This window comes from Lithobates pipiens, unplaced genomic scaffold, assembly GCF_037356315.1.
Source record: "Lithobates pipiens isolate NorthernLeopardFrog02 unplaced genomic scaffold, aLitPip1_a1.2 Scaffold_1, whole genome shotgun sequence".
Taxonomy (NCBI): Eukaryota; Metazoa; Chordata; class Amphibia; order Anura; family Ranidae; genus Lithobates; species Lithobates pipiens.
In genome coordinates this window covers 175,293,733-175,309,317 of record NW_027507685.1, presented here as the reverse complement: position 1 = coordinate 175,309,317, position 15,585 = coordinate 175,293,733, and the positions used below count along the sequence as shown (strand labels likewise).

The 15,585-nt window shown below is 43.8% G+C and overlaps 1 protein-coding gene across 2 annotated transcripts in view; it reads left to right on the top strand.

Moving 5' to 3' along the window:
- The window catches only part of LOC143979553 (uncharacterized), a 52,010-nt gene extending 37,598 nt beyond the window's left edge, over positions 1-14,412 (top strand). For both annotated transcript variants that reach the window (XM_077478943.1, XM_077478945.1), the window contains exons 3-4: positions 7,726-7,817; positions 9,532-14,412. In XM_077478943.1, coding sequence (XP_077335069.1) covers positions 7,726-7,817; positions 9,532-9,600 — 161 coding nt within the window. In that variant the 3' untranslated portion in view covers positions 9,601-14,412. The remainder of the gene's footprint in view (positions 1-7,725; positions 7,818-9,531) is intronic.
- The last annotated feature ends 1,173 nt before the right edge of the window (positions 14,413-15,585 follow it).

Here is a 15,585-nt window from a genome sequence, read left to right as displayed (position 1 = left end):
CTGTCAGCCTAGTCGGTGCCGGTGGTCAGGTTGCTGAGACACCTGGTACTGCGGTGTTTGAAATTGAATGTTTTCATTTACGCTGTACATTTACTGAGGGTGGAGAACACCGTAGCTGACGCTGTCTCGTTTCCAGTGGACCAGGTTTCGGGAGTTGGCACCGGACGCGGAGCAGCAGGGGGTCGCCTGCCCGGTCTGGATGTGGAACGTTGCCTTGGGAACGCAGCTAGGTGGATTCAGCGCTCAGTGAGTCAGGCCACGTGGGACGCCTATTCCAAGGTATGGTAGGAATGGTATGCATGCTTGCGCAGTCTGGAGATCTCCCCACAGGGCCAGGAGTTAGTCCACGCGGTTCTCTATTTCCTCAACATGGGTTTTGAGCGGGACATCTCGGGAGCTGCCATCGAGAAGAAATTGGCAGGTTTGGCCTTTCTTTTCAAGTTGCAGGGGCAACGGGACTATACTAAAGATTTTTGGGTGAGGCAGACGGTTAAGGGTTACAGGAGAGCACATAAGAAAAGGGAGGGGCGACGCCATGTGTCATTTGGAGTACTACATGGCCTGTTTCGGCAGCTCCCACCCCTTTGCAGTTTGGAGTTTGAGAGTGCCTTATTCCAAGCAGCCTTTGCATTGGCGTTTTTTGGGGCGTTACGGGTGGGGGAGTTAGTCAGCCGTTCAAAACAGGCACGGGGGGGGCTACAAGCAGGGGACTTGGAGTACTTACACGATTCGATCAGGATACGGATAAACCGGTCAAAGACGGACCAGGCGGGTAGGGGCATGCAGATAGAAATTTTTCGTCTTCCTGGGTCACACATTTGTCCGGTGAGCGCGGTGCAATCTTCCAGGGACTTGCGGCCAGGGTTTAAAGGCTCGTTTTTGATGCATGCAGATGGGTCGGCCTTGTCGAAGTTTCAATTCATAGCAGTGTTCAAAAGATGTTTAGCCGCTGCTGGTTACGATCCTACGACCTATGCATCCCATTCTTTCCGCATAGGCGCAGCGACGGAGGCGGCTAGGGCCGGGCTTAGCCAAGAGGTGGTGAAGCGTATCGGGAGGTGGGATTCAGACAGATTCAAGCTTTACATTCGGCCACATTTGTTACAGACTTGTTAAACGGTAGTTGTTGGTATTCGTATGGTTGTTTGGGGGGGGGGACTCATTATTTTGTGTTTGTCATCTTTTATTCACAGGTATGGAAGTGGGCCTGGTTTGGATCTTGGGCCACTCCTTCGTTTACTGGGGTGCCAGGAGAGCTGATGTTCGGCCGAATGGTAGGCAGTTGGGTATCCCCAGACACGAGGCTCAGGTCAGATGGATCGGGGTTCCGTGCATGCTTTGGAGCAGGGTGAAGTCAGAGGTCAACAGGTTCGCCTGCCTAGATAGGGCACCGGATGTTTTGGTGCTACACATGGGGGGGAATGACATGGGAGCCAGGTCCATGAGACAGTTGATAAGGGACATAAAATGTGATTATTTGTGGCTACAGGCAGCATTCCCGGGTATGGTCATCATATGGTCAGATATGGTGGGCAGGACGTCCTGGCGGTGGGCTTGGTCTGCTAAAAAGGTTGATAGGGAGAGAGTTAAAGTTAACAAAGAGGTTAGCAGGTTCGTTGTTCGGAATGGGGGGTGACCATACGGCATAGAGAGTTGGAGGTGGACACATGGAGGTACCTTAGAAGCGACGGGGTACACCTTAATGAAGTTGGAACCGATCTTTGGGCTCTTGGCTTGCAGGAGGGTTACAACGTGCTTTGAGGGTGTGGAGGTGCTCGCAATAGTAAGGTCTTACTCCTTGCGTGCTGTGGCAGTGGTTTGGGTCTGTGAGGAGGAGATGTATGTTATATGGAGATATAACATGGTTGTTACCCAGCTGGGGTATCAGGTACCTTCCGGTTACAAGGGGTTAACCAGGAAGGGGTGGAAAAGGTAGGTCACTTCGAAGGTTGGGTACCGTCTTACAGTCAGGGGTTTGCGACTGGAGACCTAAAGTTGATACAAAGTTTGTCGCAGTGACCAGTGGTGTGTGTTCCCCTCCAAGACCCATAAAAAGTACAGAGAATGTTATTATAAAGTTTATTTAATTTTTTTTTATTTATTTATGTTTATGTTAATTTGTTAATAAAAGGCCAGCAAGGCCATTTACTCCAATACCTTGTTACGTTTTTTGTGGGGAGGGATTGGAGATTTTATTAGGGGGATGGAAGAGACTGGCGGGATAAGTCCTTCACATGTCAAGAACATGGCACAACAGCAAACCTGCCAAGAGATGGCCACGCATCAAAACCCATGGACCGGGCAAGGAGGGCATTAACCAGAGAGGCAGCACACAGACCTAAGTTAACCCTGGAGGAGCTGCAGAGTTCCACAGCAGAGACTGGAGTATCTGTACATAGGACGACAATAAGCCGTGCGCTCCATAGAGTTGGACTTTGTGGCAGAGTGGCCAGAAGAAAGCCATTACTTTCAGCAAAACACAAAATGGTACGTTTTGAGTTTGCGAAAAGGCATGTGGGAGATTCCCAAAATGTATAGAGGAAGGTGCTCTGGTCTGATGAGACTAAAATTGAACTTTTTGGCCCTCAAAGAAAACGCCATGTCTGGCGCAAACCCAACACATCACATCACCCAAATAACACCATCCCCACAGTGAAACATGGTGGTGGCAGCATCATGCTGTGGGGATGTTTTTCAGCAGTCAGGACTGGGAAACTGGTCAGAGTTGAGGGAAAGATGGATGGTGCAAAATACAGGGATATTCTTGAGCAAAACCTGTACCACTCTGTGTGTAATTTGAGGCTAGGATGGAGGTTCACCTTTCAGCGGGACAATGACCCCAAACAAACAGCTAAAGCAACACTTGAGTGGTTTAAGGGGAAACTTGTAAATGTGGTGGAATGGCCTAGTCAAAGCCCAGACCTCAATCCAATAGAAAATCTGTAGTCAGACTTAAAGATTGATGTTCACAAGTGCAAACCATCCAACGTGAAGGAGCTGGAGCAGTTTTGCAAGGTGGAATGGGCAAAAATCCCAGTGGTAAGATGTGGTAAGCTCATAAAGACATATCCAAAGCGACTTGGAGCTGTGATGACCGCAAAAGGTGGCTCTACAAAGTATTGACTTTAGGGGGATGAATAATTATACACATTGACATTTTCTGTTATTTTGTCCTATTTGTTGTTTGCTTCACAATAAAAAAAACATCTTCAAAGTTGTGGGCATCATGTAAAGTAATTTATGCAAATCCTCAAACAATCCATGTTAATTCCAGTTTGTGGAGCAACAAAACACAAACAAATTCCAAGGGGGGGTGAATACTTTTGCAAGGCTCGGTACCTGCTGGAAGAGCTAAGTACCAACACAGTGTGGAATGCATTCTTGTGGGATTACTCTCATTAGACACTGGTTAGTTTACAGTTTACTACAACTCAATCTGAATTTATAAAGGTGTAGAATAAATAGAATCATTACAATAAGAAAATATTAAAAGAATTAAAAAAATATTAGTATTAGAAAATAGCTTTCATTGGTTAATCAGATACCACTTTCAATGCACTCTTTCCTAAGGAGTTAGAGTTGATACTACCATATCTATTTCACCCTGTTTGAGTTTAATTTCTGGCTTGGAGTGTATTTTCAGTTTTTATCCATTTATTAGAGTTTCTTATATTGCACTGTCTCAAAGTACACAGCGCTTTACACATATATATTGTATATTCACATCAGTCCCTACCCTCAAGCTTACCACATACATTACAATTTGAGTGTACAATCTTCTTTAAACCCTACAAAAATGACGTAGTTCAGGGGGCCTGCCTAATTGTCTACAAATTGAAAGCATAGTTTAGGAGCGTCAAATATTGCATAATTTTGGTAAATCTAAAGGTGATTGTACAGTCAGATCATAATGTGTTTAATAAACTTAGGAACAGGCACCACAATATATTTGCTTTTACTAGGTTTCATGATTCCTTTTCCTGAGTAAGGGTTCGAGTTTTCTAACTTCCATTAGAGTAAGCACTCTCTGTAGTATGAAACGCGTCAGTTCCTGTTTGTATTGCTTTGCTGTGGCTTGTACAGTGTGATCCTGATTTTTCAATAAAAGACAAAATACATTTTCTTTGGAGTGCGGCTATCCAGAGTTTTCCGTTCATCTTCGTTTGCTATACACATTTGCCAGCACCTGGGGCTCTTCAGTTCTAGAGAAGAAGTTTTTGTTTTGGATGACCTGTCTGGAGTGGTGGTCCCTCTCTCTATCCTAACTTCCATTACTGGTCCTGGGTTCTACCTTCCCACTTGATCCTCTAGAACAGGCGTAGTGAATTAAAATTCACCGGGGTCCAGTCAGAAAAATTGTCTTCTAGCGGAGGTCCGAGTGTCATCTTGGTGCTATGAAATGATATCTTCCACATCTCAGCCTCCTGTTAATGTCACAGGCCCCTCATCTCAGAACCCTCATCACAGAATGACCCCCATCACAGACTGACCAATCACAGACTGACCCCAATCACAGACTGACCCCTCATCACAGTCTGACCCCTCATCACAGTCTGACCCCTCATCACAGACTGACCCCCATCACAGACTGAGCCCCATCACAGACTGAGCCCCATCACAGACTGACCCCGTAACAGACTGACCCCGTAACAGACTGACCCCCCATCACAGACTGGCCCGCCATCACAGACTGGCCCCCATTACAAACTGACCCCATAACAGACCGACCCCCCCATCACACACTGACCCCCCATCACAGACTGACCAATCACAGACTGACCCACAATCACAGACTGACCCCATAACAGACTGACCCCCCCATTACAGACTGACCCACCATCACAGACTGACCCACCATCACAGACTGACCCCCATTACAGACTGACCCCCCATCACAGACTGACCCAAAATCACAGACTGGCCCCATAACAGACTGACCCCCATCACAGACTGGCCCCCATCACAGACTGGCCCCCCAATACAGACTGGCCCCCCAATACAGACTGAACCCCCATTACAGACCGACCCCCATATCACAGACTGACCCCACCATCACAGACTGGCCCCCATTACAGACTGGCCCCCCATTACAGACTGGCCCTCATATCACAGAATGACCCCCCATTACAGACTGGCCCCCATATCACAGACTGACCAATCACAGACTGACCCCCCATCACAGACCCCCCCCGATAATAGAATCCTGTCCTCATACAAGCACAACACTCCCCCCTCCCCACAGAGCCCTACCTTATTCACATAAGACGGAAAGCACGACAGCCCTGGACAAGGGGCGGGACTTTTCACGTTAAAGGTGAGTGACTGATTGCCGGGACCGCCCTGCTGCGTAGCAACCAATCACCCCCTTCCTAACTTAAAAAGTCCCGCCTTTTGTCCAGAGCAGTGCGTTTCTCATCTTGTGTGAATAAGACAGGCAGTGTGGGGCGGTGCAGTGCAGCGATCCTATCGAAGGGACAAACCCGTGCGCAGCGTGCCTGCCATGTTGTGCACATAGTGGCAGCAGCAGGCTGGCAGTCCAGGAGAGGACACACAGGCAACTCTTTGGCAAGGCTGCAGTCACTGGTAGTATGGCTACTGGGACTGGAGCTGGACCATGGTCCGCCATTTAGTGATGACTGCTCTAGAATGACAACACCCTTGGGATTAATAAGAGTGTGTTTATTGAAGAGATATTTCTTTGCTTTAGGGCGAGTTTAGGCCCAAAGTCAGGAAAGTCAAGGTGAAGCCTGAATCACAGGAATTTGCTGCCTATCACAGTTAACAGCTAGGGAAGCCTACACATAGACTGACTTGTTGGCCTTTTAGAAAAGAGATAAAAAGTTGAATTGCCAACCAGAAACTCCATAGTCAATGTTTGTCTTTTTTGGGGGCATTTTAGACTGAGAGAAATGAAGGGGAACTCATTTAGTGGGGAAGGAGTAAAATGTTTGATAAGTTGTTTATTGCTGTATATGTTTGTAGTGCTGCCCCCTAGAGGGCCGCTGTCATACGAGAATATGTATACAGCACCTTTTTTTTTTCAAGCCCATCTCCAGGCACTACTGTACTATTTTCTTTTTTTTTTTTTTTCAAAGTCTTTAAATTTCACTTTAACATGTCAATTTTTATTATTTCAGGAGCTCTTTAAGCTCTGATAAGAGCTCCTTACATGTCAAGTGGGAAGCAGGACTACTGGCTCTGCATTGCAGCAGAATAGTGTCTGTAAATGGTGTCATGTCTGATGTTGTGCCTTCAACCCCTTCCTCTGCTCTCTGCTGTGCCATTCACAAAGCACAATGATACCATTTGTGCTGTGTTTTGTGAATGGCACAGCAAAGTAAGGGGGTAACAGTGTTAATGCGAGCGTTAAAGTGGTAGTAAACTCAGTTTCACCACTTTTACCTACAGGCATGCCTATAATAGGGCTTACCTATAGGTACTGTGAATATCTCCTTAAGGTGCACTGTTTAGGGAATATTCAGGGTGCATGCAGCTGGCGCATGAACTCGGAAGGTATGGCATACCGTTCCAGACCTTCAGAGCCCGTGCCACAAACGGCAGCTCCTGCACACTTGCACGGAGTGACATCATTGCGCCCCTGACCACTCATGTAGTTGAAGGCTGCAACCTGAAGGAAGATCAGGTGAAGACGGAAGTCCTCTTAGGCTGGATTCACACCTATGCAGTTTTAGTTCTTTTTGCTTTTTGCAGATTTGTACTACAGTCCATTTAACATTGTTTCCTATGGAACACTTTTTGTAGTACAAACCTGCAAAATTCAAAAAGCACTAAAACTGCATAGGTGTGAATCCAGCCTTAGTGGTGACAGCGCGCCACTGGAGGGCATCGTTTTAAGGCAAGTCTCTCATAATGTGCTAGTATGTGATGCATGCTAGCACATTACGGCATTGGCTTACAGAGGATTTATTTTGTCCTTTTAACTGTGGTTTAATGGCGCTTTTAAAAAAATGTAAAACACAAAAATAGCCATGGCTAAAGTTGGGCTTTAATTTCCAAAAGCCAAAACTCCTTTGACAATTCCAGTCACAAGGTGGGTACTGGACCAGGGTTTAGTGCTTAAGTGCAGTGTTGTTTGCCAAGCGGTCTCATAGTATAAAATATTACTTATGGACCTAGCAGATGTGTCTGGATCAAAAGACTGGCTGAACAGAATAACAAATCCTTTGCCATGTAAAACAGTTCCCATATATGCATTTCAACCCTGTGTTTAGCTGTTCAACATTAAAATGGTAATAATATAACCAGTGCTGGCTGCTCATGCAGGGCACAGGAGCGCCACCTCCCTAATCCATGCGCCCAACCCCTAATCTACATGCAGGGCACCGGACGCATAAGCACATGATTACAGTCTGAGGCTCTAATTGGCTTAAAAAAAAGGGTGCGCTCGGGCGCAGAGCACTGTTCCCCCGAGCCCATCCAGTTGTGTGACATTAGCAAATTAATGGAGGGGTTGGCTGGCTGGCCGGGGGGGGGGGCATGCCCCCCCCCCCCACCAAAAAAATTGAGCACCAGCCACCACTGAATATAACAATAACATTTTTTGCCCACATTCAAGTTTAGAATATGTTAATATCATTATTAAATATTATTTATAATTAATACATATTTTAAAGGTCTAGTGTTACTCTCAAGCATTATAAGCAGAATAATAATATACACATTGTTGGAAAATATAACTAAACTGCATTTTTTTTTACCGCACAGCACCATGTCAATGCCTACCCTTGTGGTTTATCATTGTCATATCTGCTTTAACTGCCTTTGGTACAAGTCTTCTTTTCACACTTCTGGTTCTGGTAAGATAATGTTTATTATTTAAAAATGATCTTTGCAAACTAATGACCCATTTGATAAAAAGTACAATGACTGCATGCATTAAAACTTCTCAGGTTTAGGAGTTTTTGCCTTGTTTATCCCAAAATGGACATTATTGTCACAGGTGTTAAACAGGTAAAATGATTTATTACAGCGTTGTCAATTTACACAAAGCTTTACATATATACTGTATATAGTACAGTCATATCAGTTCCTGCCCTCAAGGAGCTTACAATCTAAGCCCCTACCTCACAGGCCAATTTAGGCAGGAGCCAATAAATCTACCAGCATGTCACGAAACCCACACAAGCAGAACATGGAAGCTCCTTGTAAGTAATGTCATAGTTGGGATGTGAACCAATGATGCTAAGGTTGCAAGGCAGGGCTGCTAACCACTTGGCCACTGTGCTATCCAAACCTGTAACAGATTGTGACCCGTAAAGGGTAACTCCACCTTCATAGGGGAAAAAAATATATAAAATAAAGAAAAAATAATATAGCATATACAAGTCATATTGTAATTGAATGTTATTAAATATAACCTTTCCTTTTCAATCTGCAGCCGCTGTAATTTTCTATAAATTAACTGCAATATGGCTACCTGGAGTTGTCCTGTACACAGAATGTGTACTGACCACTCACCAGAAACATCATTTCCTGCTTGTGTGATTGGCTCACCAATTTTCCCAGAAGTCTGCCTAAGATACAAGTCAGATTTAAGGCATGCCCTGCAACAAAAAATGTAATTTTTGGTGTGATATTTCCAATAGGAACACATCTAAAGGGATGCAGGCCCAGCAGCTTCCCTCATTAGCGCTCTGTAGTTGCCACAGCTGACTGATAATTATGAAATCACTCCCATTAGACCCACTCAGCACAGAGTAACAGATAAACACACATGTATTTCTTCAGAATAACAAAAGGTAGGAATCTGCAATAAAGGTTGTTATAATCCTTGCAATGTATATAGAGCGCCCAGGGGGGAATGTTTTTTTCTCAACAAAAGTGGAGTTACGCTTTAAAGCAAGTGTCTTTGAGGTCACAATTCATACTCCCAGTACATATGTATCAGACACTCAGTGCATGGGCATCCGCAAGGGGGGGGGGGGGGGACAAGTGCCCCCCTCCAGAACCAGGGATCACATGGGCACTTACTGTTACATTCAGCAGCAGCACCAGCAATTCACATGTGTGTTCCTGGTCCCAGGCACCTTCTTTCCGGGACAATACAGTGTCCTGGAATGAAATAGAGGACACAGGATAGTAGGAAACCCTGCTAACTGATTTCCAAAAGTTTGGCACTGGTTGCTAGGGCCGCCCCACCTAGCGGCTAGCAACCAGTGATGACAGAATCAGAGTCTCAGTGAGGCCGGGTGGAGGCCTGCATCTAGTGCTGTACTGTACACTGCGTCCTGAGACTGTCTCACTCTCTCCACCCACCTCCTCCTTCTCTGGCTGTGGAGCCCAGTGACTTGAAGGCAGCAGGGCAGAGAGGGACTGATTTTTTTAAGTCTCCATCTACCTCCTTCCCTGGCGTCCGTGGCCCCCACCCACCACCCGGTGGCATCGATTAGACTGGCTCTAAAAGACTGGCTTTAAAACTACTTTTATCACTGCTAGCTGTTTTGCTCAACTAACCTACTCAACTCTGATATCAATATTTCAGCCTTAATTATATATATTTTTTTTCTTTAGATTGTATGGTGGCTGAAGAAAGCCAGAAAGCCAACTGGAAGCTACAATCCTGCAGCTCGGAGTATTTGAAAGAGGACTTATCCATTCCTTGTCATAGCTGATAATCACTGTACACAGAAGTTTAACATTATTGTTGTACTAAGAGAAACAGATGCTCTCTTTTTGTGAACTGCATTTTAATTCCATTGAATAATGTCAGGATGGCTGACAATAAATGTGGTGTGAACAAATAATGAATCTGTATTAGACTGTGAATAGTTAGGTGTTGCTGGCTTGCAGTTATTGCCACAAAGTCTGATAAGTATTTATTTTTAATTATCTTGCTATTATGATATATTCTTTTTACACAGAATCAATGTGCTGAGTTTGAGTGGACATTGTTTAGGCAGAATGCCTAAACCCAACTCCAAGAAGTAAAATTAAAAAGGAACCAATTCAGTGGAGCCTCCATCACTGCACTGCAAGGGGTAAATGATCTTAATGTCTAGGGGCGCATAAATAAGGTGCAATCACTTACCTTATTCCTCACTCCAGCTGCCCCCCCCCCCCATTATACAATATGGGGTTAAATGTGTGTATTGTATGTGTTGACCCAAGGCTCCAAAGACAGGAGCTTTGGGCAGAGGGCAAGGGTGATAGAACCAGCTGGAGATGGGGTGTAAATTAAGTTGTCCTGCCTAAACTTTAATCCCTAGATGTAATGAACTTTTAATCCTTGCAGTGAGGCACACTGCAAGGGTTGTTTTTTTCAAAATCCTGGAGTTGGGATTTGAGTGTGTTGCCATGCAGTGCAGCTAAACCCCTGGGATCCATGTCCCATGAGGGCCCAGATCACCCACAGCTTCTTCCATAGAAGGGTCTGCTCTTCACTGCTATGAGGATGACTACTTCCACTGGCCACCACCACTTCCAACAAGATTTAGACAATGTACCTCATATCCAGGACCTTGTCCACCAGCACCCATGTATTGTGTCATGACTTGGACCCTTCCTGCCACCTTTGGCCTAATTGTTCTGGCCCAAAAAAAGGCACTTCAGGTTTCAATTCAATTAACTCACATCTTCTGGTGCAGTATAAAGTCCTTGTTCCCTTACTGGTCAGTGCTCAATGCCCATAGGGAAGCCCACATGGGGAACCAACACAATTCCACTCAGTCTTCCACTGCGTTCTTCCTCTCCAAGGTGCACAATCATCTTCTGCCCTCTTAAGATCCACCCACCCCAAGGGTCACTTTCTATAAAGAAGGGTTAGCTAAAGAACAAGTTTAGCTAAAGAACAAGTTTACTGCTTTCCATATCTCTCCTTACTTTCATAATAACATGTGCCCGGGCCATGTATAACAACATCACTGACCAATCAGGAAACGCAAATTTAAATTGGTTAGGCAACATAGCAATTTAAAAAAAGAATCAACATGGCAAACAACATTAGAAATCTGCAAACACCATCAAACAAACATTTTGTACAGGAGTATATACACAGTAAACCACAGGACTCTTTATAATCAATAACAATAGTTTAACATCAGTCCCTTTGATGTAATACCTTGGGTCAGAAATAATTGCCCACTTGCCCAACCGAGGATGCAAAAGTTGGAATGGGGTCTTGCTACTTCCAGTTCTGGGGATGCTACCTGTACCTGTTCTAGAGTTATCAGTTTAATAAATGCCTCCAACAGGATCTCCTCATATGCCATTTCATGATCCACAGAAATCAAAAGAAGGTTCAGATTTTTCTAGAAGCAGAGTGAATAAGAAAGCACATCAGTGGCCAAACTATGCCCATAGAGATACAACAAGGGTCACACAATCACAGTCCAGGCATAGCAAGACAAATTAGTACTTTATTCCCTGGTTGCATAGGGCAAAGCCCTTCAAATAGTATGAACTACAGTCCCCAAGGGCCATCCCAGTTCCAAGAGAACAGATCCAACATATTCCTTTGCCTCAGTTGTCCTATATGGCAATCCTGCCATCTTTATCCCAGCAAAAGCAAGCCAATGGCATACACATGTCCTGCTGCCAATTCTATTCCATATGCATGTACTGATACATAGCTCAATGCCTCTTTATATAAAGCACCACCTTCCCCATGTTCTAGTGCTTTTTCGAGGCTTCCACAAACGTAAAGCATTTTCTGAATTCTTCCAAGGGCTTCACTGCTTCCCACTAGTGCCATCTTCTGTTCGGAGGGTGATCCTGCCAACTGTGCAAAGTGTTGGCAAGTCACTACCAGCTCTCAACATTCTTCTAGGAGCCCACCCAAATACAAGGCTGTCCAGAGGTCTAAACCTTCCGCCCACCAGGCCTCACAGCCCACTAAGCCTGCACTGTCTGACAACTTGTGTATGGGCGGTGGGTTGAAAACCTTTCCATCCCCTGGTCCACTACAGCACCGACCCATAAGTGGTGGGGACTCCTCACATTGCAAGGTCCTGTGTTCCTCCACAGATTCCAATTTAGAGCACCAACAGTACAGCTGAGCACCTGGGGCGCATGTCACATGAGTTCCATGAAGGAGATTGCTCTTCACCGTTAGGAGAGCAACTTTTTCTTCTTGCCACTACCACTTGCAACCCAACCACTGTGTACTTTGTATCCAGGATCCTGTCCACTAGCACCCGTGTAATATACTAAGAGTTGCACCCATCCAGCCACATTCATTCTGTATATTGGCCCATCTCACAGACTTCTAATTAGCTGTCAGGCATCCTCTGGAATAACATTACTCCAGCCAGAAGCAAAATTCTCTCCTAGGCCCCATCCACCTTATATAAGAGATCCTGCCAGAGGGGCGGGGACAACTGGACACTTCCTGATAAGGAGCTAGGGAATAGGTTAACCCTTTCCTATGGGCGTTGATTTCATCCTAAAGAATATGTATATTGAAGCTAGGGGATCAATATGACAGCCAGGCAAATACAAATTTCAAAAAGAGGTCAGGAATGAAAAGTCCCATAGTTCAACCATGATAAGTTTATTTTTAAGCTGAACTCAAGGCAGATAAAACATGATACAAATGAATGTAACTCTATTCATTATTACATCATGTGAGCAGTTTAAACAACTTAATTTTACTTGGTGTACATCTCCTACAGTCCCTGTACAGCAGAGCTCAGACTATGAGAAGGGAAAGCAGCCCCAATTTGTTGTGCTGTGAAGTTCATGTGCAAAGACGGAGCATGCTAAGGAAAGACCAGAGTAACAAAGAGATAAGCTCATTGGTGTGCTGCTTCCCCTTCAAAGTCCAGTCACACCTGCTTGCCCGGAGTTCATCTTCAATAGAAATTACACATCATGAATCCACCAACGCAATCCACCAATCTGTAAACCAATGTAATATGGAGAATGTGGGTACCGTTACCACCATTCCACCAATCTGTAAACCAATGGAATATGGAGAATGTGGGTACTGTTACCACCATTCCACCAATCTGTAAACCAATGTAATATGGTGAATGTGGGTACCACCACCACCATTTCACCAATCTGAAAAACCAATGTAATATGGAGAATGTGGGTAACATTAACACCATTCCACCAATCTGTAAACCTATGTAATAGGGAGAATGTGGGTGCCGCTACCACCATTCCACCAATCTGTAAACCAATGTAATATGGTGAATGTGGGTATCATACATATACATGAATATTTCTATTTTGGAAAGAAGGGAAAAGAGGTGCTGAATGCTTTTTGTGTTCTTTGCTTTTTTTTGTGTGTGTTTTCTGTTTGTTTTTTTGTTTTGTTTTTTTGCTTTTATTGTTTTTTGAGGCTCAGGGCATAGAGTACCATAACCATAAATGCTTGTTCTTGCTGTCTTACTTTGTGATGTAAACCAGTATATTTATTATTAAAATCCCTCTGGATACAAATAGTTTGATGTAATTTGGGGATCGTCAATTATAAAAGCCCATCTCCAGCTTAGAACTGAACTCCCGCCTTACCTTCCATCCTGAACAGTTGCACAGGCTCCTCTCCTGTATTTTAATTGCTTTCTCTTATTTCACTACACACTGTGAGCTTCTCACATTGTGCACTAGACGCTGCATCATTTCCTGGCTGGAGGACATCAGCATGATTTAGCCCCTTCCTTCACAGCCTGACTGTGCTGGCCCACCCATTTCATTCTGTAGATTTGAGTTCTTTCAATCATGAAGGTTCACCATCACATGCAGGCTTTTCCACCGCTGTCTGTTTTTATGTTCAGCACCTCCATGGCCCCGCCCACCGGCAATTATACATAGAGAAGTACAAATGCCCAAAGATTGTGGGTCTTTGGGTCTAAAATAACATATATAACGAAAAGAGAAAGGTTTTATTTAATCATTTCAATAGTATTTTGGCCCAGCTTCGGGGCTGAACAAGGGCACTGAAATCTGCTGTAGGCATGGCAAGGCACCTCTTGGCACCCATCAGCAGTTTCTTATTTAAAGTAATAAAGTCACTTTAATCTTCCTATGCTATACTAGCACTTGCAAAATACAATACTTTTACTGTGATCTCTTGATGAATAAATTATACATAATCATTAAAATTATTCTATTCTAATCAATCAAAATAACACATAGACATTAATGTCATAAGTGGTTTCTTTCAAACTCTGAAAAAATTATAATATGTAATTTATGCATTTATGGTGAAGTTTTGTCCCCAAAAATGACCTGAAAGTGACATGGCCACCGGGCTACTGCCCATCTGTTGGGTAAATATCTGTGGAATAAATCTGCATGGTGCCTATCACACAGTGGCATTGTTTGTTTGTGGGCTCTGGGAACTGATAATTGTGTAAAATGGGACAACGTTTAATTGTAATGAAAATGCTGTTTTTTATGTGATATAGATGATTAAATATTAAAATAAATTTTGACCAACACAATGAATTTTGCTTTTCTGATTCATATTTATTGAAATTACAGCATTTTCCCTGCACATGATGGAATCATTATATGGTACACTTTACCATCTTCTCTTTATTTTATTTTTTTTGTCCTATTTAAAAGAGCCCTTGGTTGATTAAAGAATTCTAGGTATTTTATACCACTGTACACTCACTGGAATGAATGGCTGCAGGTGTTCCTGTACCATACTTCGCCACTAGGGGCAGTTTATTTGAAGTTATGGCTGAATGAAAACAACCTCACAGACTGGCGCGAAATAGAATGATATATACAGATGCATCTCAAAAAATTTGAATATCATAAAAAAGTTAATTTATTTCAGTAATTCGATTTAAAAAGTGAAACTCATATTTTATTTAGATGCGCTACACATAGAGTGATATATTTTAAGCATTTCTTTTTTTATTTTATTTCGATGATTATGGCTTATAGCTAGTGAAAACCCAAGATTCAGTATCTTAGAAAATTAGAATATTACATAAGACCAATTAAATAAAGGATTTTTAATGCAGAAATGTTGGTTTACTGAAAAGAATGTGGAAAGCTGCATCAATGTGACGTGGCATGGAGGGGATCAGCCTGTGGCACTGCTGAGGTGTTATGGAAACCCAGGTTGCTATGATATCGACCTAGCTCGTCTGCATTGTTGGGTCTGGTGTCTCTCATCTTCCTCTTGACAATACAACACAGATTCTCTATGGGGGTAAGGGTCAGGCCAGTTTGCTGGCCAATCAAGCACAGTTATACCACGATCATTAAATGATGAATTGGTACTTTTGGCAGTGTGAGCAGGAGCCCACACTTCTAATCGCCTCTATGACACGCCGCACTTATACATTAATTCGTGCAAAAGGAGTCCCGACCAAGTATTGGTCATTTATTACCCCAACATTGGTTGTTTGTATCCCCCGACATTACATATTTCTGATATGTGCCTGCTGTACCATGTACTTGCGTGAGAAAATATCCTGTTCTCTTTGTATTGCTTTTTTTGTGTGAAATCCCTGGTGATCCTGACAGTCCCTCTGCTTTCCTATTAAAAACTGACCACTTTAAGCAGGGGAACACAGTGTGGTCATAATGAGGAAGTAGGTCTGGACAGCCGCACTCCAGCAGACGCGTTTCGCACTGACAGTAGTGCTTATTCATAGCTAT